The sequence below is a fragment of the Saccopteryx leptura genome, chromosome 1 (assembly GCF_036850995.1).
Source record: "Saccopteryx leptura isolate mSacLep1 chromosome 1, mSacLep1_pri_phased_curated, whole genome shotgun sequence".
In the NCBI taxonomy this organism is placed as follows: Eukaryota; Metazoa; Chordata; class Mammalia; order Chiroptera; family Emballonuridae; genus Saccopteryx; species Saccopteryx leptura.
In genome coordinates this window covers 215,276,977-215,301,239 of record NC_089503.1, presented here as the reverse complement: position 1 = coordinate 215,301,239, position 24,263 = coordinate 215,276,977, and the positions used below count along the sequence as shown (strand labels likewise).

The 24,263-nt window shown below is 37.5% G+C and overlaps 1 protein-coding gene across 4 annotated transcripts in view; it reads left to right on the top strand.

Annotated features, from left to right (window-relative positions):
- SLC10A7 (solute carrier family 10 member 7) overlaps positions 1-24,263 on the top strand; it is a 233,703-nt gene that overhangs the window by 78,573 nt on the left and 130,867 nt on the right. The window contains exon 6 of one of the 4 annotated variants that reach the window (XM_066386120.1): positions 7,236-7,427. The exons of 2 other annotated variants lie outside the window; for them this stretch is intronic. In XM_066386120.1, the coding sequence (XP_066242217.1) occupies positions 7,236-7,268 (33 nt within the window). In that variant the 3' untranslated portion in view covers positions 7,269-7,427. Of the gene's footprint in view, positions 1-3,086; positions 3,135-7,235; positions 7,428-24,263 lie in introns of those variants that run through there. One more of the 4 variants, XM_066386129.1, reaches the window with a different exon arrangement.

Below are 24,263 nucleotides of genomic sequence, written 5' to 3'. Positions count from 1 at the left end.
CACTTTTGTTGTAATATTGCTTATATGAAAGATTTAGAAAAATTGGACTTCTTGTACTGTTTGGTTAAATATAAACGTTTTTGAATCTTTTATGATCTATTATCTATAACCCAGAGGAAATTAGTTAATAAATAAGAAAATTTTTTCTTACAATACAATTGGGAGACTTGGGTTTAATAACCTATTTAATGGATTCATGGAATCAATTAAAACACTAAGTGTCTCCTTATAGAGATTATGTCAATATATTGATCACCTAATGAGGTCTTTTAGATTATTATTATTTTGTATCACGGGACTGAGGATTTTGAAAAGGAAACATGGCCTAGCTGGTCAGAAAGGGAATGCTAATTTACTTGTTGACATGTCATTTATTTTGCACATATCATTGTCAAAGAAGCTACTGTATTGATTTCTTCTGAGAAATCTATGTGAAAAAAACATTTGAAATGAGGAATTAACTAATGAGTAATTTGCAAGAAAATGCAATGTTTTTGACAGGTAAACTATAAATTGTATGTAAAAAGGTAAAAATAGTTCAACTTTTATAAGTAGACCGATATAATTATGAGGAAATAACTATTTTATCACTTCTAATCATTGTTTTTTTAAATAGATGATGTAACAAAGAATTGGTTTCTGTGTTATGAATGAATGAAAAAGTAGCTGAATTGTCTGCTAATTGAATAATTTTATTTATACCCTCCCTAAAACTTTGCTAACTTCACAAAAATACATTAGAACACTGTATTTTTAGGTATATCATTTATGAGCAAATATGTAGTACAAATAATTGAGACTAGAACCAGAGGAGTATGAACTGGTTCATAGGTCTAGGCAAAATATCAATTGCTTCTGTATAAAATGTTCTTGATGTCACTGTATGCATTTAAATGTAGTTAAAGCTTTTAAACATATTGTTACATAGTATTAATTCTACAGGCTTCTATACAGTTTTTAATATTTTGGTGTTACAGAGCTTTTACTTAGGTAGCTTCTGTAAAATATATGTTTAGAATATATCTTATTTTTAAAAAAGTAGTAACGTTATTCCCAATGCTGTATTATGGTTGGGTTTTAGAGGAGTGTTATTAGAATCTATTTAATGAAAATGATTTCTTGAACTACTTATTTGAGACTCAATGATATTTTGTCAGTATTGCACGCATGCAAGTATTATTTTCTATATGTTGTCACAACTGAGAGAATAATGTGTTAATTATGATCTTACTAGAAGCCAAGTTTTATTATATGGTTTGGAATCATATACAATCACTATCAAAACACAGTTTCCTGAGCTGGAACTTTTACTCTTTCAAATGTATAAGGTAAATAAGAAAATACTGTTGAGACAATTGTCTGAGTAACTGCAGGCAAATACACTGTCCCTTCAAGTAGGAAGAGTTCAACTTTGCACCGACTGTCTGAACAACCGATATATCAGAATATTTGTTCTACAAAGCCCAATACTTTGAGAAGGTCCAGTGAAGTCAAACTTGTCCTGGGGATTCTTTAGGTCTTTTATTATGCTCTTTCACTTCTACAAATTCATGCATTCTAACTCCTTAGTCTTCTACTCTTTTCCTCTCTTCATCTTCCATCTTACCTTAATTCAATTAATCAATCAGAAGTATTTATTGATGTCTTGTCACACAGAGGTAGTTTTCTTGTAGCGGTGGGGAGGGGTACCATGTAACATGATGTGGGTCCCACTACATTGTGAGGATGACACATGGAAAAAAGAAAAACAATGCAAAAGTGAAGAAGCCAAACAAAAGATGGTACTGTACAATATTTGACTGTTGAATGGCAGAGGGTGTGTGCACTCTGTATTCAAAGCTGGGACAGAAACAGTTTTGCTGAGCTGGGCCCTGAAGCATGGTAGGACTTAGTGCAGGGGTCCCCAAACCTTTTACACAGGGGGCCAGTTCACTGTCCCTCAGACTGTTGGAGGGCCGAACTATAAAAAAAAAACTATGAACAAATCCCTATGCACACTGCACATATCTTATTTTAAAGTAAAAAAAACAAAACGGGAACAAATACAATATTTAAAATAAAAGAACAAGTAAATTTCAATCAACAAACTGACCAATATTTCAATGGGAACTATGCTCCTCTCACTGACCACCAATGAAAGAGGTGCCCCTTCCAGAAGTGTGGCGGGGGCCGGATAAATGGCCTCAGGGGGCCGCATGTGGCCCACGGACCGTAGTTTGGGGACCCCTGACTTAGCGGGTGGAGAAGACAGGAAAGGACACCGCAGAGCAAGGGCAGAGAGGCAGAAGCGTTCTTGTCCATTTTTCCTTTCACTTCATTTCCCTCCCTTTTCTTTCCCAAAGTGAAAATTCCCAAAGTTGAAAAGGGTTTGAGAATGAAAATTATGATTGGAGCCTGACCAGGCGGTGGTGCAGTGGAGAGAGCAGCAGACTGGGATGCAGAGGACCCAGGTTCAAAACCCCGAGGTCATTGGCTCGCACGCGGGGTCATCTGGCTTGAGTGCAGGCTCACCAGCTTGAGCGCAGGGTTGCTGGCTTGAGTGTGGGATCATAGACATGACCCTGTGGTCGCTGTCTTGAAACCCAAGGTTGCTTGCTTGAGCCAATGGTCACTGGCTTGATCAAGGGGTTACTTGCTCTGCTGTAGCCCCTAGTCAAGGCACATAGGAGAAAGCAATCAATGAACAACTAAGGTGCCACAACGAAGAACTGATGCTTCTCAACTCTCTCCCTTCCTGTCTGTCCCTATCTGTCTCTCTCTCTGACTCTCTCTCTGTGTCAAAAAAAAAAAAAAAATTATGATTGGAGATGTTTTGCTCAAGTATTATGAAAGAAATAATTCTATTTTTTCCTTTCTCCATCATAGTTACAATTAACTTGGAATTCTGAAATAAATATGAGTCTGACCTAAATCAGTTAGAATTGGGTTTAGCTTATTTAACAAGAACAAAAATAGCCGCTTCTTTAAGATAAAGGTTCATTTCTCTATTAGGTAAAATCTGGAGGGAGGCTGTCCATGTGTGGGATAGTGGCTTCATGGTCTCATTGTGAACCGAGACACCTGTGTCCTTCCTCATCCCTCCACAGCACGCAGCTTCCTTCCCGAGGGTTGCCACATGACCCAAAAGAGCTGCTGGAGCTCCAGCCAAAGAGATACCTGGATAGCAAGGTAGAGTGAGAAAGGACAAATGAGTTTCCCTAAAAGCTAAGTCTGCTTTTTCTAAACAGTGTTCTTAGAATTTCAGCACCATCCTTGCAGTATTACAGTGTGTCCATAAAGTCATGGTGCACTTTTGACCAGTCACAGGAAAGCAACAAAAGACGATAGAAATGTGAAATCTGCACCAAATAAAAGGAAAACTCTCCCAGTTTCATACCTATTTAGTGCAGTTCAATGCGGGCTCATGCACAGATTTTTTAGGGCTCCTTAGGTAGCTATCCCGTATAGCCTCTACAGACTCGTCACTGACTGATGGCCTACCAGAACGGGGTTTCTCCACCAAACTGCCGGTTTCCTTCAACTGCTTATCCCACCGAGTAATGTAATTCCTATGTGGTGGCACTTCATTATAAACATGCCGATATTCATGTTGCACTTTGGTCACAGATTCGAATTTAGCAAGCCACAGTACACACTGAACCTTCCTCTGTATCATCCACATCTCGACTGGCATGACTGGAGTGGGCTGCTCCGCTGTATACAAGGTGTTATGTCATCATCTGCACATGTGCACATGCTGCCACATCATCCGACAGAAACTGGGAGGGTTTTCCTTTATTTGGTGCAGATTTCTATCGTCTTTTGTTGCTTTCCTGTGACCGGTCAAAAGTACACCATGACTTTACGAACACACTGTATTTTATTGTAGAACTTGGCCATAAGGTCATAGCTATGAGAGAAGTTGGGACAGGTGGTAATTGCTAAGAGCTAACAAGTGGATTTCTCTTGCTATGGAAGAGGAGAATAGGTCTGAAGAGGCAGCTAGCACTTTCTGCATATGGATACTGTACAGCAGTTGTCAAGAATTTAAGGAAAGAGATTAAATTTCAGTTGAATGATATGAGTAGTCTTCATGGAGAAGTTAGTGCTTGAATTAAGCTTTGGGAAAGGACTTATTTTAATTCTAAATTATAACCTTCATGATTTATTTTGTTATTATTAAAGGGTGGTATTTGTTAGAGTTTTTTGGGAGTTTTCTTTATGAATGGAAAATATCTACCTATTCTTAAAATTTAGGGTTAGAAGTTGCAGTATGATTTCCAGAGTCAGTCTTGTCTAGGTTTACATCCTTATTTCACTGAATACTAGCTAACCATATAACCATCCCTATATGTAAAATGGGGTAATGATATTACCTAAACTATGTGGTTGTGGTGAGGGTTAAATGGGATTAGATGTGGGATTGTATGATGTGGCAGAAATAACTGATCTAGGTTTTGTCCAAACTCTGCCATGATTTTTTGTGTGTGTGTGACCATGGACGTTCATAAAATAAAGAAATTGGTTATCTCTGACTTAATGCCTATGAATGATAAAATAGGCTGATTCAATGATTATTGTCTGGTTGTGAGTGACCATTTCTTTGGCATTTACAAAATGGAATCTGAAAAGAGTATTTACTTCAGATCACATTAAAACTTTGAATAAAAGCCTTTTTTTTTAGAAGAATTTTTGAAGAAAGAACTTTGAGGGTATTCTTGTTGATTTTCAGACATCTGGGTATACCAAGTAAAATATTGTACATATTTATAGCTAGTTTAATAATGTCCCAGGCCTAATTAAAACACAGTGTTTTAAAGAACTAATTGTTATAGAAAACTGGTAGGGTTTTTTTTAATGTAGCTAGACTAGTAATAACCAATGATAGATGAATTCAATTTACATACATTTCAGACCAAGAGAATATTTTAAAAACATGTCACAGAGGATTGCCTTAAGTTAAGAAGTTAATGTCATTATCTCCTCCTCTTATTTAAATTGTTTAGTTTACAATCATTGTCGAGCATAGTAAGTGTTTTGAGATTTCCCTTGATAGTCAGCAACTCTGAATAACTAAAATTATATATCAAAATTATGTATCTTTTTCTCTATAAAACCATGTATTTAAAGTTTAAATGCCTCATGTTGCTTCCTCACCAAAAGAAGATTTTTTAGAAATAGATATTAGCAACTTTTTGAAAGATTTCAACTGAAAAATTCTTTCTTTAATTTAAAAGATTCAACTTTGTTGAAAAAACTTTGGTCACATGCTATGTTAGACCTTTGGAATTTTGGGTTTGAAGACTGAATTTGGTGTTTCCTTGTCTTCAAGAAGTATAGGTTAAAATTTTAAAGGAAAAAGTAGGACGTTTTGTTTTTAGACTCTTCAGCCTATTTTATTGTTTTAGATCACTCCAGATCTTAGAGGAACAGCCCCGTGGGTAACAAAGTTGATTATGCTGAACTGAGTCTCTAGTAACTATGACATATAACATCATAGGGATTCATGGCAATATACATAGATATAAGGATGTCAGAAACAGCTGCAAAGAGCTATAAACAAAGTTAAGTCATTATAGTGAATGCAATAACACCTAGTCTAAAAAAGATCTGAGTCCCTGTTTACTTCTAAATTTCATCATTTAAAGTATGAAGAAATGAGTTTCTTTTATATAAATCTTCTCTTTAAATAGTCATTGCTGCAACCAGAAGAAGCTATTCTAAGATGAATAATTTTGTTTCTTTTCATGTGATACCAAGTGCTGAAGGAATTCCTTGCCTTGAGCTTAAGAACTAGGCAGCCTTCATTTTTCTTCCCTTACCCATTGTTGTCTTTTCCTTTTGCCTTGGCTGGGCCGCCATGGCTACCCAGCTTTGTAGGAAGATTTGAATAGTTAACTGATGCTATTGTAGTTGCGGAAAGAAAGACATCCCAAAAACAAATGACATTTTTTAAAAATAACTTGGGATGTATGTTTAGTAACTTCTTTTATTCTTTCCTTTCTGTCCCACTTAGAAGAGCCAGAGAGAAAGTACACTGACTGTGTTACTGATGTCTGGGCACCACTGCATTTTAAAAATTAAAAGCAAGAATCTCATATATTAGCATTGAGGGTTAAGGATGTGACTGAGTTGTTAATTTGATTTTTCTTTCACTCAAAACTAGAATATCAATTTTTAATTTAGTTTATATTTATGGAATACCCACTTTGGGCAATACTGAGAATTATGCTATTTTCCCTTAATTTCCTTAAAATGTTAACCAAACCCAATTATTCAGTTGAGATCTTGATTTTCCCCCAAAAGTTCATGACTCATTTATAAAAATAGGTTTTTATTATCATTAAGTTTAAGTGCCAGAACAAACAAACAAATAAACAACTGAATTTTTAAGCAGTATTTAGTACCACCTGATAGGATGTTATTTTAAGTTCATCCTTTTTACTGTACAGGGCTGGATAAAACCAGGATTTATGGTAACCTATCTTAGGCTTTAAAATATCTTACAAGCAATGTTCAGACAATGAGAAGCTGGTTTCCACCTTATAAAGTGGAACCCATCCTCAGGCTATGCACTTCATTTTCTTCCCTCTTCGGGCAAATGAGCATCATAAAAGCTAGAGTGCTGAGAAAAGACTACCTTCTCTTTAACAATACCATTGGCTCAGCACTACGGCGCAAATAGAAAAATAGGATATAAAATCAACACACAAATACTGAGTCTGTTAGATTCAAGTCACTTTTCTAGATATTGAAGCAAACACACAAAAGTAAATACATGAAAAAATAACAATAAAGGATGCAGTGTTTTCCAAATTTCAAGCCCCTTTAAGACTTTTGCCATGTCAACATATTATGTGTATTATGGGGTTAAATAAAAATCACTTTTTAAATTTAAATTTATTTTCAAGCAAAACTTTATGTCAACATTGTAAATAAAAAAATAATCTTGTCATGAATAGAAGGTAATTTAAATGATATAAAGTGGGGATAAAGCTAGTATTAAATTGTATATAATTAAACTCCGCTGGCTCTACAAGGCTCTGGGTCTGATGCCTGTCCTTTTGATAAAAAGTGAAGTTAGAACAAGTACCAAACCAAGAACTCTTCCTTCTGTCAGTCTGAATTTCCTTGAAAAGAGTCAATTTAATCACTAGTTGATGTCATCTTGATTTGACTTCCACCGGGGCAGCACTGTTCCTAGACTTTGGGAAGCACTGTTCTCTTAACACCATTCTCAATCTCTTCATCCACAGGGAGAATCAGAAGCATTTGGGGAGGTCAGATGAGGAACCCCACAGAACCAGGGGCTCTGGCCACCTGAACATGTTTGTGTTTCTTTCCTTGGAGTATTTTCTACATGACCCTTGCCCAGAAAGCAGGGTGTTTGTGTGCCAAACTTGTTGGTATTGTTAATAATATGCTGCTATGATGACTGTGTAAGAAAAATCCCGTAATAGCTACTTTTGGATTTATTTCTGAAATAAACTCATCTAAAGTATAGTCATTGTCAATAAAAAAAAAGGTCTTTGTTACTTAATAAAAATGTATAGAATCCTTACCTACTCCATTTTAGCAGCATAATGCTGTATACTGTCTGACAGGACTTGTGTTGCAAGCAAATGCATTAGTCACAGTGACCATTTTTCTTGCAAATCTGTGACATAGATTTAATTATAGGAATGACCAGCAACTTACAAATCTAATTTTGGTAGAGGCTGAGGCAACTTTTTTTTTTAATTTTAATAATGATGGATTTTTTTTAAAGCAATGATTTCATTACTATTTAAAGAAATCTACTGGTTTAGAACTAGCCAATTGACTGAAGTTATTTTATTACCCTTTAACAAATGCCATGTACTTTCATTTTCATTTTTATCAATTTTTAAAATGTCATCATTCTCAAACTGGAAAAATCCTTGCCCCTGTACCCATTTAGGTAAAAATAAATAAATACAAATGGGGAGGGGGGAGTATGTTTGTAAAGGGCCCCCTGAGAAAATGATCCAAGGAGTTGGTTAAACCAGAGACAGCATTTCCTTCATTTGAATCCAGTGAACTAGAGAACTGCTTAGTCTCAGTGGTAGTCAACCTGGTCCCTGTCGCCCCCTAGTGGGCACTCCAGCTTTCATGGTGGGAGGTAGCAGAGCAACCAAAGTATAAATAAAAAGAGAGATTTAACTATAGTAAGTTGCTTTATAAAGATTTATTCTGCCAAACTTAGCAAAAATCTGACATATAGTACTTGGTAAGTAATTATTATTATATGCTTTAACTTGCTGTAACTCTGCTTTATAAATTCTATAAAGTAAAGTTACTTTCCTACTTTATAAATCACCATTACTGTGGAACCAGTGGGCAGTTAGAAAATTTTACTACTAACAGAGATACAGAAGTGGGCGGTAGGTATACAAAGGTTGACTATGCCTGGTTAGGGTATGGCCTTTAGTAGGAAACACCCAGTATCTACAACTGCTGATAATGTGGTCAATAGTTCTCCTTTCTCTGCTTCTATTTCTCCAAACCAAAAATTTGCCATGATTCCTCTCTTTATTGAGCTCATTTTGGGGGGGTCTGGGGATAATAGTGTGGTGTGCCAAACAATTAAGTTTCCTGTCTTCATCTGCATTGCAGATTCTTAGGATGAGAACATGAAGTCCTATGGCGGGCGGTGGTGTGGGAGAGGAGATAATAATTTCCCCCTTGTTAATATTTTCACCGCATTGATTCTGACCCCGCTGCCATTCCAAAGTAAGTCTGCACATGTGGAAAGAATCAGGACGACATCTGAGGATGCGTGAACTATAAACGTGTGGATTCTACCAACCAAAAAGAACCTTCTTTCTGTCTGAGGGAAGCAATGTTAAACATCCAGACTCCACCAAAGACTCAAGTTTTCAAGTGAACATTTAGCACTTCTAAGAAACAACGGTCTGTGCTATTGGTAAGGGCAGACCAGACATCAAAATCTTTTTTAACTTTGATTCACTGCATATCACAGTGTGACCTTCTATCAGTTTTATTAGTGATTGTAGAATTCTGCTAGTTTCTAGAACTAAAACAAAACAAAAGAAGAACAATTAAAAAACGATAATACAGCCCTGGCCGGTTGGCTCAGTGGTAGAGTGTCGGCCTGGCGTACAGAAGTCCCGGGTTCGATTCCCGGCCAGGGCACACAGGAGAAGCGCCCATCTGCTTCTCCACCCCTCCCCCTCTCCTTCCTTTCTGTCTCTTTCTTCCCCTCCTGCAGCCAAGGCTCCATTGGAGCAAAGATGGCCTGGGCGCTAGGGATGGCTCCTTGGCCTCTGCCCCAGGTGCTGGAGTGGCTCTGGTTGCAACAGAGCGATGCCCCGGAGGGGCAGAGCATCGCCCCCTGGTGGGCAGAGCGTCGCCCCCTGGTGGGCGTGCCGGGTGGATCCCGGTTGGGCGCATGCTGGAGTCTGTCTGACTGTCTCTCCCTGTTTCCAGCTTCAGAAAAATACAAAAAAAAAAACCCAAAACAAAAACGATAATACAGTATATGATTCTTGACATCTTGGATTTAAGTGAGATCTTTCTGTGTGATTCACCAGGCAAGCTGGTTCATCTCTCAGGTAGTGGGTGATCTGACCACACAAAGTTTGAAGACTACTTATTTTAGCTATAAAATTTCAAGTAAAATAGTAGATTATCCTCTTCAAATTAATTTTTAAAAAACCTCTCTCATTTTTATTGCACCTCTAAAGAAAACTGGATTTTGTTTAAGTTTGTGTGTCTGCCAAATTTGATGTTTTTTTAAAAAGCAGTTTATCAGCTATCAGAATTAGTTTTTAAGTATAGCAAAAGCTAAGCTGTCTTGTAAAAGTGCCTTACCATATATAACATATTCTGTGGGAACATTGTGTTAAAAATTAATTTTTAAAAATCTATTATAATTGTTGTATATGTTTTTTATAGTAGTTTAGAAAATACCAATAGAACTAGGTATAACTACTATTTGCATTTTGGCATATAACCTGTGTATTTAGTATGTATAGTTACAAATGTGCTTATACTTAGTGTCTGTACTTTCTTAGAAAATTTTATTTTTTGTCTTTTCCCTTTTGATAACATATGTGAGCATTTCCTTGCATTCTTATTTCTACTAATGGATAATATCATGTGTAACATTCTTTTAGATGGAATATTGCTATTTATTTAGTTATTTCCCCATTGGTAGACATTTAGGTTATTTATATTGGTTTGCTATTATTTTTTAAAAGCTGACACAACATTTTTGTGCATAAATATCTGTTTTTCCCTTTTAATTTTGCCTTTTCCGGAAGGTCATATGAATGGAATCCCCTACTATGTAGCCTTTTGAGTCTGGCTTATTTCGTGTGGTATATGTTTTTATGATTCATCTATGTTGTTGTATGTATCCAGCAGTAGCTTGTTCCTTTCTACTGCAAAATAGTACTACATTTCCACTTTACCAGTTGATGAACTGTAGGGTGTTTCCTGTGCTTGGCAATTGTGAATAAAGCTGCTATGAGAACTTATGTTTAGGTTTTTGTGTAGACAGATGTTTTCAATCTTCTGGGGAAATACCCAGGAATGAGATTGCTGAGTCAAACATAAGTATATGTTTAACATTATACAAAACCACCAAAGCACTTTCCAAGGTGGTTGTACCGTTGTACATTCTCACCAGGAATGTATGAGGAATTCAGTTGCTCCTAAGCCTGTCAACCCTTGGTATTAGCAGTATTTTTTATTTTAGCCATTTTAATAGTTATATAATAGCATGTCATCAAAACTTTATATTTCCCTAATGTCTAATGATGTTGGACAGCTTTTTATGTGCTTATTCGCCACGTGTATATCTTCTTGGGAGAGTGTCTGTTCACACCTCTCACCCATTTTTTTATTGGGAGTTTTTTTTATAATTGAGTTGTGACTTTTTTACATATGTGTTAGAATCCAGTTATTTATCAGATATGTATTCTGCAAGTATTTCCTCTCACTTTCGTAACAGTGTCTTTCAAAGAGCAGAAATTTTAAATTTTTATGGATTTTTTTTTCTCTTATAGTTTATGCTTTTTGTGTCCTAAGAAATCTTTGTTTAATCCAAAGTCACAAAGATTTTACTTCCATGTTTTCTTTTAGAAGTTTTATACTTTTTGTTTTTAATTTAGGTCTGTCATCTCTTTGGAGTTAATGTTTGCATACGGTACTATGTTTGAATTTGGATTTATTAATTTGCATATTGTTGTAGAAGTTTAAAGTTTTATATCTGTCAAATGTATACATCTTTTCACATAGATTTTTTTCATAGCCTTTATACTTATAAAGTTCTCCCCTATCATGATGTCAGATAAAATTTCACATGTAGTGTCTTTTAGTTTCATAGCTAAAATGCATATATAATATATTTTTTAAAAGCAAAGCCTATATTAGGGGGCACAGTGAATATAAATCAGTTTGAAAGCACTTCCTCTGATTACGGTATCATTCGTTAAAGAAGCCCATTTCTGTTGTTGCTGTCCCTACTGGGCTTTTTCCATGTAAGTCAAGCTTTGTAGTGTTCCTCTTATATCTACATAGTGACATATATGCTTGTCCCTGAAAATAATTAGATCAGTATTCATGACTGTTAAAAATTGTTTCTCTATCTTAGGATATTACACATGACATTAATACAATTACTTAAGATAAAATTGTTTGAAGTGTAAAATGGGAATGTACATGGAATAGTGATTGAAAATTATAGAAACGTCATTTTGGCTCTATCCATTTAATCTGCAAATATTCACACAAATTATAGTAAAGTGTTTCTATTTTGAGGATATAGAGCAAGGTGAATAGTTCTCTTAATAACAATTTCAGACAACAGAGAACTAGGTCTAGTGGTTGATATTTGTGGTTTGTTTATTGTGCTTGTTTGTTTTAATCATTTAGGCAATTATAAGTAGTTATTTTCTAAAATGTTTCTAGGTTTTCACTTGAAAGCTTATGTTATTAATTGACTTAGGGGAGATAATGTTTATTAACATTATTGTGCTTTTGGTAATTTCCAAGAGCCAAGACAATTCCTCGTTTCTTCTTTCTTACCATCCTATACATTGTTACGAGATAAACGGTCTTCTCATACCACTTTCATATGTCACCCTATGCCCAGTGCCTTCGGTGCCTTTTAATTGAGCACCACCTAGCTGGCCGGCCATTCAGAACTCCTTCCAGTGCAGCCCCGCACTCTCTCTCTTTGTGTTCTCCTCTCTCTCCCATAGTCACTGTTGATTCACTCTTGTCCTCTGTCCTTCCTTGCCTCCAACACGTGGAGTATTTTTTTTTGCTTCCATCTCTTTGCTGGAACTATTCTCATCTTTTCTGTATCTCATTTGTCTCTCCCAGGCCTGTCTGCTCCTTGAAGCAGTTTCTCTTGTTTTCCTCTTATGGTTGTTTAACTCTTGTGATGACTTTCCACTTGAATTGTAACTGGTTAGTATAGATTGTAATGAGTTAGTTTAAAATTCTGGCCTCTCTAATCATCTACACTGCCTGCCATCTGGCTCTGGTTCTTTTCTAGAACACTTGTCTTCTAACATTTTCTTTCTTTCTTCCTTCCTTTGTCCCTCCCTTCCCTCCTTCCTTCCTTTCTCTATCTCTCTCTCTTTCTTCCTCCCTCCCTCTCTTTCTCTCTTTCTTTCTTTGTCTGTTTCGCCCTATTCAAATGAAAGTTCCAAGAAGGCAAAAACATTTGTTTGGTTTGGCTTGGTTCACTGCTCTGTCCACAACACCTATAGTATCTAGTATATGGAAAGCACTCAAAATATATTTGTTAAATGAATAGAAAGAATTCATTCAATGAATCTGATTTTAACCTCTCTTAATATAGCAATGATTATAAAATAGCTTGTATATACTATGCTCTTAAAATTTATGCTAATTATTACAATCATATGTTGAACTGGTTTCACCATTGCAATGTTACTTTCAGTTATCCACCAAATTTTTTTTTGCTTATGTTCAAGTGACTTTAAATTGTAAGCTTTTACTCTCAGTAAAACATATATACATCCATAAGAAGTTTATATTGCTTCATATTCACAATGTAAGTTTAGAATGAGTTTGGAAACTCATTCCCACATCTAATTTTGATACTAGGTGATTTGTAAGGTTTTCTTATCATAGTAACCCCTTGTGAGAAGAGTAAGGCAGGTTGTCCCTATGTAGTAGATTACCACCCCATATGCTGTTATCTTTGACGTAATTGATTTTATATATCACTAAGTTTTCCATGAAAATTTGCTACAAGTGTACTTAGTACAAATATTTAAAGAGCTGGAGATTTTTAAATAAGAACATGAAAGTGATTGCTATTATATGGCATTGTAGAGAATTGTTGCAATGTTGTTATTAAAGAAAGGTATTTTATCATTAAAATTTACCCTTTAATGACTTGTGAAATATGTGACAGAATTATTATTTTTTTTAAGTTTTTTTTTTTCTTTACAGAGACAGAGAGAGAGAGAGAGAGAGGGATAGATAGGGACAGACAGACAGAAACAGAGAGAGATGAGAAGCATCAATCATCAGTTTTTCATTGCGACACCTTAGTTGTTCATTGATTGCTTTCTCATATGTGCCTTGGCCACGGGCCTTCAGCAGACCGAGTAACCCCTTGCTTGAGCCAGCGACCTTGGGTCTAAGCTGGTGAGCATTTTTTTATTTTATTTTGCTCAAGCCAGATGAGCCCGCTCTCAAGCTGGCGACCTTGGGGTCTCAAACCTGGGTCCTCAGCATCCCAGTCCAACGCTCTATCCACTGCGCCACCACCTGGTCAGGTGTGACATAATTATTAACAAGCGAGAGCTGTAATGTAGACAATGCTGAAACAGAAATTGTACCATATCTTAGAGAAAAGGTAAAAACACAAGTCTGAAATTAGAAGAACCAGTTCATTGATGAGTAAAAGTAGATCCAAATTAATCTCTGTGAGTCATTAGCAGTACATAAAAAAATAGAAATGATCAAAAAAGAAAGAGAAAGAAAAAATAAAAGGAAAAAAGCCAAGGTGATTATTGAGGAAGCAGGTAACTTAAACTTGCAATATGATATGACAGCAAGTGACAGCTAATGTTGCTGGCCCTTTCTGTCTGGGAACTGTGAGTGGTGAATTAATGGGCTATGTATATTTGGATGTGTGTTTTTAAAAATACGAACTAGAAGGGGAAGTTTTCCTTCTTAAGGAAGAAGATGTTGGGTGCCACATGGTTCTTAATTAAGTTTTTCTTTCTCTGCTGAAATTACCCTTGAGATCTCAAAGATCTGATACCTCTTTTCTTGGCATGATGTCACCCCTAGGCAGAATCCCTTTTAGTAATATTACTTGTCTTTTTTCTTTGTCTATTTGAATCATCTATTTTTAAGATGTGGAACTCCTCATACATAGTGATATAAGTGGCATAGACTTTGTAAATTTACTAATCCCCCTTTCAGAAACTGATTCTGTGGCTCCCTCTCTCAGGGATGGGCTCACATGAATCATATTCATAAATAATGATACATTAAGTAAATTGTCAAGTTTTTCATTGACAGTGGGGAAAATAATTATGAGAAACTCTTCAGTACTTGGGTTGATGAATTCTCTCCTCATGCTTAAGTTCACATGAGAAGATAATTTAATAAGAAGTTTATTTGGTGGAAATGGAATTAGAGGAAGCAGAGAGGTAAGAAGATCATTCCCAAGCTTGATTCTATCAGGTGTTGTGAGTGCGTCTGGCTCCACAACCAGGGTATGTTGCCCTTGGAAACAGACAAGCCATCATTTGGACCAGGGATCTTCTTTCCTAGATGGTTAGATAGGTGTGCTTAATAGTTGCTGTTAGGTGCTTTCTCCTACATCCATTGCTGACTGATACTCCCTTTTATTGACCCACCATACCTTAAAGTGAAGTCTTGCAGATATTGAAACCATTCTAATGCTTTAAAGTGATTTTTCATTTCCTTTGTTTCCAAGTTCAGAGATAGGGGAGATGTATTGGTATTTCATTTTGTATTATATAGCTGATCTGACCAATATGGTAGCCACAAGCCACATGTGGCTATTTAAATTTTAATTAATTAAAATTAAATAAACAGTTCCTCAGTCACACTAACCACATTTCAGGTATTCAATAACCACATGTGATTGCTGGTTACTGTTTGGAGAGTTCAGGATGCCGAACATTTTCATCATTGCAAAAAATTCTATTGAACAGCATTGAAGAGAAATGTTTAACTGACAAACTTTTTTTTTTTTTTTTTTTTACAGAGACAGAGAGTGAGTCAGAGAGAGGGATAGACAGGGACAGACAGACAGGAACGGAGAGAGATGAGAAGCATCAAAGCATCAATCATTAGTTTTTCATTGCGTGTTGCAACACCTTAGTTGTTCATTGATTGCTTTCTAATATATGCCTTGACCGTGGGCCTTCAGCAGACTGAGTAACCCCTTGCTGGAGCCAGCGACCCTGGATTCAAGCTGGTGGGCTTTTGTTCAAACCAGATGAGCCCGCGCTCAAGCTGGTGACCTCAGGGTCTCGAACCTGGGTCTTCTGCATCCCAGTCCAACGCTCTATCCACTGCGCCACCCCCTGGTCAGGCAACTGACAACCTATTTTACAGTGATCTACTTTAATATAATTTGGTGTCTAATACTTTTATATGTCTTAATTTTTGTATATTTAAGATAATAGCCTGACTTACTATTCCAGTCTTCTCTAGTGAATTTGAAATCAATCATGTACACACGTTTGGCTGGACAGGGATTTTGTTGTTGTTAAGATACTAGTTGGTTATTCAGCACTTAATTATTTTGCTTATTAAAAAGTGCTCATGAATTTCATTTGCAATTCTGCTTTAGTTACTGAGAGGACTTTTTATTTACTGTAGAGTATTAGAAAAAACTCAAATATACAGCCACAACATTTTTTAATGGTTATAATTTTCAAATTTTTGACTTCTCATAATGGTATATTTCTTCCCCCCCCCCCAACACTGTGCTATTTTGAGAAATTATTAAGACTCTTTTGAAATGCTGACAGTGCCAGGAAAATAAATGCGACCATATATATATAAAGAGATATTCTTTGGAAAATAGTATAATGTTATAGCTAGAGGTGCCTGAAAGTCATTTCATTTTCGTAGTCTGAGTATGATTTTATTTTTAACTTGTGTGCCTTCCTCTGCATTTAAAAACTGTTCTCATGGGACTATTTATTTTTTAATCTGCTTTAGCCCCCTTCACATTTGAAAGACGTGATTTTCAGTAAAACCAGTGTTTCTTACACAGTAGTTTGAGTAGGTGATTTCTAACATTTGGATTTCATTGATCAATAAAATTTCAAAAGTTTTGGGAGTACCTAATGTGTTTAATTCTTTTCTTTGCTAAATGAGTAACAACACTTATTATTGTTATAATTTCATGAAAGAGTGGACATTTAAACATAAAACCCAAAACAATATAATTCAGGCATCCTTGAATAAATTAAGCTTTATGATAGTCATAATACATTGATCTTATTTTTCTTGCTTATTCCTTGAGAGCTTTAGACTAGTTCCAAGCCTGAGTTCTTCACTGTTGAAATTACCAATTTCTGTTTGTTGGTTTTCTCCTTCACTGACTTTGTATCAAAATTTTTTGGTGTTTTGAGGTAATTTTGATTTAAATCCTATGCTATTAGTTAGGCAGAGAATTCAAGGAAATCCTGTAATGTAGTTGAGCCAGTCAGAACATTTGATGTTACTTTCTCCAAAAATTATTTAACAGTTTTAACCATGCCAGTTGTTAGCTAAATTTTTCTTTGTCTAACTCATAACCTGAGTTAAGTTTGTCCAAATTATACTCTGTAGAGACTAGGACAAGGATGGATATCTCTTTCAGGACTGGAAGATGAAAGCAATGGAATAAAGACAATATAACTTGGGAAGCAGACCTAAAAATTCACTTTCAAAGAAAAGTCTGTTTGGGAATTATTTGGATAATATAGCTTATTTGTCAGGAACTTAGAACTTCCAGAAAAAAAAATTAATTGTTTGGGAAAATTTTTTTAAGGTGATGTTTAAAAATATATATGTATATAATTTTTACTTGTGGAATTTTTATATGCTTGGTTGTCTTATGAAAGAACTCCTTGGATGTATTTATATATACTCATTTTATATATATGTATATATGATATATTCATCCATATTCTTATATACAAATTGTATCGTTAGAGAAGGTCATTTTTTATTGACTAATGATTGGGTTCAGTGTAGCTGCTGGGAGGAGCACAGAGGGGTTCCAGGCACAGATCTGCTGTCCTCAGGGAGGCCCCACTGCAGTTCCTAAATCAGTACGAGTGCATGTAAAAGAACAGCCACAGAACCAGTGATTGAGAATACCTCTTCAAAGCCTGGGGTGAGAAGAAGCCTTGCAGAATGGATAGAATTTAGGGAAATAGTAATGCTTATTCCAGACTAAGGCCATGGGGGAATCTTACTATTATTGATTCTCTATGAAAAAAGTCTGTCAAATAGGCTTAGTTTATGAGGAGTTATAATGTTAGTGTCTTGTAAACAAAATATGACATAATCCCAAAAATAATAATCCAAAAGGGGCAAGTAATACATAGAAGAAGGCCTGGTCTAATATTTGTCGTAACGGAATTTCTGCAAGAAAGGTGTACTTGACATGAGAAGCCTGCCAATTCATTTTTAGACTTTCTGGTTATATTTTTACAGATGATTAAACTATAGTAATTTTTTTTAGGTAAAAAGTGTGTGTGTGTGTGTGTGTGTGTATGTGTGTAATAATCTTTGTGCCTGTTGAAAAATAGTTTTCTTTTTACAAAAGTTGACTAAGTGAAGATTTCATTTATTTTTATCAATATTATTGACCTCTTCGCAGAGCACTATTAATTTTGGCCTGTGGTATGGCCTCTGAATTATGTTCTACAAAACACAAGAATTAAAAAGACTGATGTTTCATAGAACTTATAAATTATTATATAACTGATTGGGAGACAGTTATATCATCCAGGAGAAATTTTCCTTTTATTTCTTTTCTCCTTCCATTCATACAGGGTGAGGCAAAAGTAGGTTTATAGTTGTTCATATGGAAAATAATATAATAATAATAATAATTATTATTATTATATAAACTGTTTCATGTACTCACAACTATAATCCTACTTTTGTCCCCCCCCCCCCATATAGCTATATCCTTCATATACCCAGTCCTTCCCTAGAGATTTTTGCATTCCTATTTTCAAAGATAAATTAGATGTTGGTCTATTGTTAGTTTGACTTAGTATTCTAAACTCTTTTCAATACCAAATATTATCGGATGGCATACTGTATGCATATCATTGGATTCAGCTGAGTTATACTAAGTTGAGTGATAAAGAGGAATATGAGACACAATTTCTGTCTAAGAGACAGTGTAATTGTAGAAATGAGTCATAATAAGTAAATAAATGCATAAATAAAATACTTGGGGAAAAAACGGGAAAAAATATAATCAAATTCTTACATGTGTGGTAATGTCAATTAATAAAAGGGAGAGCAAGGCAGGGTCAGGTGACCAGGAAAGGGCTCCTGGAGGACATTAAAGGTGAGATCTAAGAAATAAGGCTTCTCTCTTGTTAATTTTTAAACATAACTGTACTGCCATTTTCCTACTTGGAGACTTTTCCTGGCCACGTTTTTCATGAAAGAGTCTGGGATATCGTTAGGGTAGAGAGGCCAGGATATGGCAGGAACACACACAGACCAAGGACCCAGAGATCCTAGTATTAATAACTGTGGTGTCATGAGTAAAAAGAAGGAGTTTAAGCAAAAGAATAATTTTGAGCAAAAGGTTCAGTTTGATTTGATACCTACGGCAGTGGGACATCCTAAGGCAGATGTCCAGGGGTGGACATGGTGGCTAGCTGTCCTTTCTTCATGCTTGATGGACACGTGGATCTTAAACCAATCCTGAGATTCTTTTAGGTCAGCCATTAATCCCCTTCCCTCTTTCTCTTCTTTTTCTCTTTTGTTTTAGGCATCCATTCCCATCCTTTCTCTGTCCCAACTTCCATCTCTCCCTCTGTTCCCAAACATTTTTTAGTACTCTTTGTAACCTGACTTTTCTATTTATTACACTTGTTTGAGGTCATTATGTTAAAAACTTTTTTTCATCTTAAAAAATAATTTTGGCCCTTCTGATGGTACTTAGATTCAGTGAGATGATTAGGTGATGAATGAATATTCAATGGAATATTCAGATTCAATATGATTTAATAATTTCAGCTCAAGCTATTTTTAATGTAAAAGTATAAAATAGTATCATAGATAAACTTCCATTTATCAGAGGAACATATCCATACATGCCACTGATTACTGAAATTAAATTAAGACCAAAAAATGCCCATAAATTAATACTTCTAATTCTTAAAAAAAAATCTTATCTTTCAAAATATCTCTTACTATTTCACTTTTTAAAAAAGTGTAAATGATGTAGTTTCTAGGGCAAAACAGAGACCCTAGTATTCTTTCTGATATATGGTTATCATCCCATTAATGCTAATTTGGGTTATGTGTATTCATAAGAGCAAAACCAAGCTCATTTGAGCACCTGATTTAAGCCTCCAGCAGACCCCCACATTAGAATGATAAACTCTAAAATATTAGAGATGTGTATAGAAAGTGGAGGTACATATCACTAGGAGCTCCTTCAGCTTTATGAGGTGCTCATAATTATTAGCAGTGGGATCCACGCTGTTAACACTGGGCACTGTTTGAATGTTTTGTGATAATTTATAGGCTTGATTACTCCAGCCTCAAGTGGAACCTTAGGGAAGAGGGTAGCAAATGGTAAATCTTTGTGACAGTCCCGGGAGCAGCATTTCAGTTTGAGGCTCTGAGTTATGTGGGTTTCAACCTCTTTCTCTCCCCTAGCCCTTTCTGTAGCTCATCGTCATCATCATCATCCGTTCAGATAATGCCTTTTCAGAAATCACAGGTCCCCAGGGAGGAGAGAGCGGGGAAGAGTCCTGTTATAAGCACACTCGCTGCAAACCTTTCACCTTGCTGTCAAGGTGACAAATGTTTGTCCTTAAGGGAACACTAGAGGTTAAATCACTAGTGTTTCTCTCACTTATCTTCTTTCCCATACTACCCAAGCTCTTAGCCAAATTTATAGCAAAAAGAATCTCAGAAAATTGGGCTCCTTACAACCTTTATGGACCTTGTTCAAAGATATGTTTTTGTGCAAGTGCCAAGTACTGACTACATCATATATTGGGGTCGAAGTAATGAGAATTTGCCGAAAGTCATCATGTGAGTACATTTTTATTTCAGGGCTTATTCACAGGGAAAATATTTGAGACAGAAACATTTCAATTTTGAGAGATACGGATAAAGTCAGGTGTGTAACAAGGGACCAGATTTTATGGTTAGGGTCTTGTGAACCATTGAAAGGCTTTTGGGCTAAGACTGAATGAGATGGTATGTTAGTCAATTTCAGCTGCTGTACCAAAATGCCGCAGACTGGGTAACTTAAACAACAGAAATTTATTTCTCCTAGTTCCGGAGGCTGAAAAGTCCAACATCAAGGTGCAGCCCATTCGGTTCCTTGGTGAGAGATATCTTTCTTGTAAGACAGTGGCTCTTCTGCTGTGTCTTCACATGGGAGAGAAATTGGGAAATGGGGGAAGAGATGAGATGAGATATCTGGTGTCTCTTCCTCTTCAGTAATAAGGCACCAGTTCTTTGGATTAGAGACCCATCCTCTGACCTCAGTTTAAATTTAGTACCTTCTAAAGGCCCTATCTCTAAATATTTATATAATCACATTGGGGATTAGAGCTCCAACATATGAATTGTGGGGGGATACAATTCAGTCCACAGAAGACAAGACATTTGAGAGTTCTAGCAGAGCAGTAACACTGGGCGAGCCCTCAGTTGGGAATGGACTGTAGATTAAGGGCAGGAGCTAGCAGACAGGAAGTGGTGGTGGGGGCACCAGCAGGTGATAGCGCCTCTCACCCTGGGAGCTGCTACTGAGTTGAGCGCATGACAGCCTCAGGGCACTCTCACAGGCTGTTCCCTGGATTGCTCATGTATATATAGCATCTTGTAGGTCTCATAGCTCTTTTACATGTGTTTTCTCAGGCAGGCACCACACTGCTCCAGTGAGGCAGGCACAGGATTTTGAGACTGAGGTTTTCAATGAGACTGATTCTGGAGTCAGACCGTCTGGGTTTGTCTTCCCTCACGGTGCCTCTAATTCCTGGGAACAGCGATGTGCCCACCTTGTGCAGTGTTGTGCTAGTTAAATAAAATATTCTGTGTTAATGTTTAGTAGAGTGGCACTCTAGTAAGTAGTAAATATTAGCTGTCATTATTTTTATCTTTTAAAAAGTAACGAAATTAAGGGCCAACAAGTTTAACTGCTTGTGCAATTTTTTTTTTTTTTTTTGACAGAGACAGAGAGAGGGACAGACAGGCAGGAAGGGAGAGAGATGAGAAGCATCAATTCTTTGTTGCGGCACCTTAGTTGTTCATTGATTTCTTTCTTATATGTGCCTTGACCAGGGGGCTACAGCAGAGTGAGTGACCCCTTGCTTGAGCCAGCGATCTTGGGCTCAAGCTGGTGAGCCTTGCTCAAACCAGATGAGCCCGCGCTCAAGCTGGCAACCTTGGGGTCTTGAACCTGGGTACTCCATGTCCCAGTCCAGCGCCCTATCCACTGTGCCATCGCCTGGTCAGGCACTTTGTGCAAACTTATCTAGCTAGCATTGAGAGGAGCCACAGCTCGACCCAGTTCCTGTTGTTTCCCGTGCACTGTACTTTCCGTTAGCTCAGGTAGCTGAAGTGACTCAGTTTTAACCAGAGGGATAGTTCAGTTATAGAACGTGGCAGATCTCTTTCTTTTAAAATATTCTTTAATGGTAACTTTTCAGTGCTGCACCCCGACCCACACTCTTCCCTTCTGTTATTAATCCATGTAAGGAACACTTCTCCATGCATCTACTTATGAATCAAATTTAGCTTTTCATTTCCTTGAAGTAGTCCAAAAGTTGGAGCCTCCTTTGCATTAGGAAGTTATTCCTTCTCTAGAAATTGCTTAATTTCTTTCTATTGTTTTCTCAGAAGCTCTCTGTTTATTATTGTCATTGAGAATGAGAATGCTGATTCTGGGACTGCTAAATGTAGAATTTAAGGGGGTATCTGCATCCCCATGGCCTTTGCTTCTGTTACTGTCCAGCCTCCACTTCGGGGTATTTTCCTGATGAACAGTATGTAGGCTCCTGTAGGAAGTCATGGCCAACAGTCTACTCAGGCTCTTAGGCATTGCTTTCTCCATGAGTTCTAAACACTGATGAACAGGATGTCAGCCCCTGTGAAAAAGCCTTCTGGAAAAAATAGGAGATGACGTCAGAGTAATGGCGGGGTAGGAAGCGATACCGATAAATCTCCCCCAAAACTCAACAAGATCTTCAACCAGAAACAGAAAAACCTATCCTTGGAGCCTCCAGATGTTTCGCAATATACCCGAAGGTATGGTCGAGCGAAAAATTGGCTAAATATATAACCAAACCCCGAAGGAAATAGGGAGTAAGAAATGCTCCGCCTTCCTCACTAACCTAAACAGGGCGGCTTTCTCTGGGATCCATGAATATAGAAACTGTGGCAGGCAAAGGGGGTGAATAAATCCAGGCCGCGGCACAAACGGCCGAACCAGGCTGTGGCACGGAGATTCAAGCCGAGGAAAAACTGATCCTGTGGTAACCCGGGCAATACAAGCTAACACTCGCGCCAAACCCAAACAAAGAAAGTCAAGCGGGGCAGCCATTTTACCCAATCTCCTGGTCAGCGCACGCAGATAGTGGGCGAGAGATTTCTTCCTAAGCCCCGGGAGTGGGTGCCCGTGTTACCCCACAGAGAGGCAGAATCAGAGGCCTTTGTGTGGGCCGAGAGCGGAATCTCTGGGCAGCCCCAGCGCCCTGAGAAAGCCACGCACGGGAGGGAGCGAGAACTAATTCCAACGGTGGAACTTTTCCGTGCTGGTAGGGGATTCATTCAGAGGGAAAGGCGGCCGGCCTCATATCCTGGTCTGCGCGCGGAGATAGTGAGCGAGAGATTCCTCCGAGTGCCTCGGCAGTGTGCGCCCGTGTTATCGCACAGAGGGGCAGAGTCAGGGGCCTTTGTGTGGGCCAAAAGCGGAATCTCGGGCCGCCCCAGTGCCTTGCAAAAGCCGCGCACGGGGATGGAGCGAGAGCCAATTCCAACGCTGCAACTTTTCCATGCGATTGGGGGTTTCACTCAGAGCGTGAGACTGCTGGCCAGATATCCTGGTCTGCGCGCACAGATAGTGAGCGAGAGTTTCCTCCAAGCGCCCCGGAAGTGGGCGCCCGCCTGTGTTACCGGACAGAGTGGCAGAGCCAGAGGTCTTTGAGTGTGCGGAGACCCCGCCTGATTATGCTAGCAGCTCTGACTGACTGAGCCTTACCCAGAGCCCTGTGCTGAGTGGAAATAGAGTGGGGAGTTGCCAGATCTTTGAGCCTCTTACTATCCAGGCAGAGGCAGCAGCAACCCCATAGCTGGATTATCAGGCTACTAATTGAGGAAGGAAAGACTAGGAGAAAGGCTCCAGGAACACGGACTCTCTCACTGTCGGAACCTATAAATGCTAATGAGCCTCGACTGCCAACGAGACTAAAGCACAATACATGACATCGCCATAGAGACTTATCAACTGCAAACCTCTACCTGAGCGTGCCAAAGGGGCAGAACCCGGGGTACAGAGTCACCGACCAGGAAGAGGGAGAGGAAAGAAAAAGCAAGAAGATAACCTCTCAAAATCAAGAATAATCTGCATACTTTATAACCTATCCCATTTTATTATATTTGTTCGTTAGTTTCTCTTATCTTCATTCTTGATATTTTTTTTCCTCCTCCAATTTGGCCAATTAACTCTCTGCCGGTCTTACTCTCTCCTCTCCTTAAACTATACTACCCATAAGTGTTACATCTCCCATTATCTTTTCTCTCCTCTTCCTTTCTCTCTATGAGGGTTGCACTCCAAAACCCTTAACTCTCTCTCTCTCTCTCTCCTCTTTTTTCTTTTTTCTTCTTTTAGTGGTTCCCTCTTTTTTTCTCTCTCTCTCTTTCTTTTCTCCCTCTATATTAGTTTCTTCCTTTCTCCTTTACATCTCTCATTCAAACCTCAATAACAAACAAATTATCTTATCTGGGACTCAAACTTATGTTTGTGGCATTTTGGGGGGTTTTTACTTCACCTTTTTAACTCA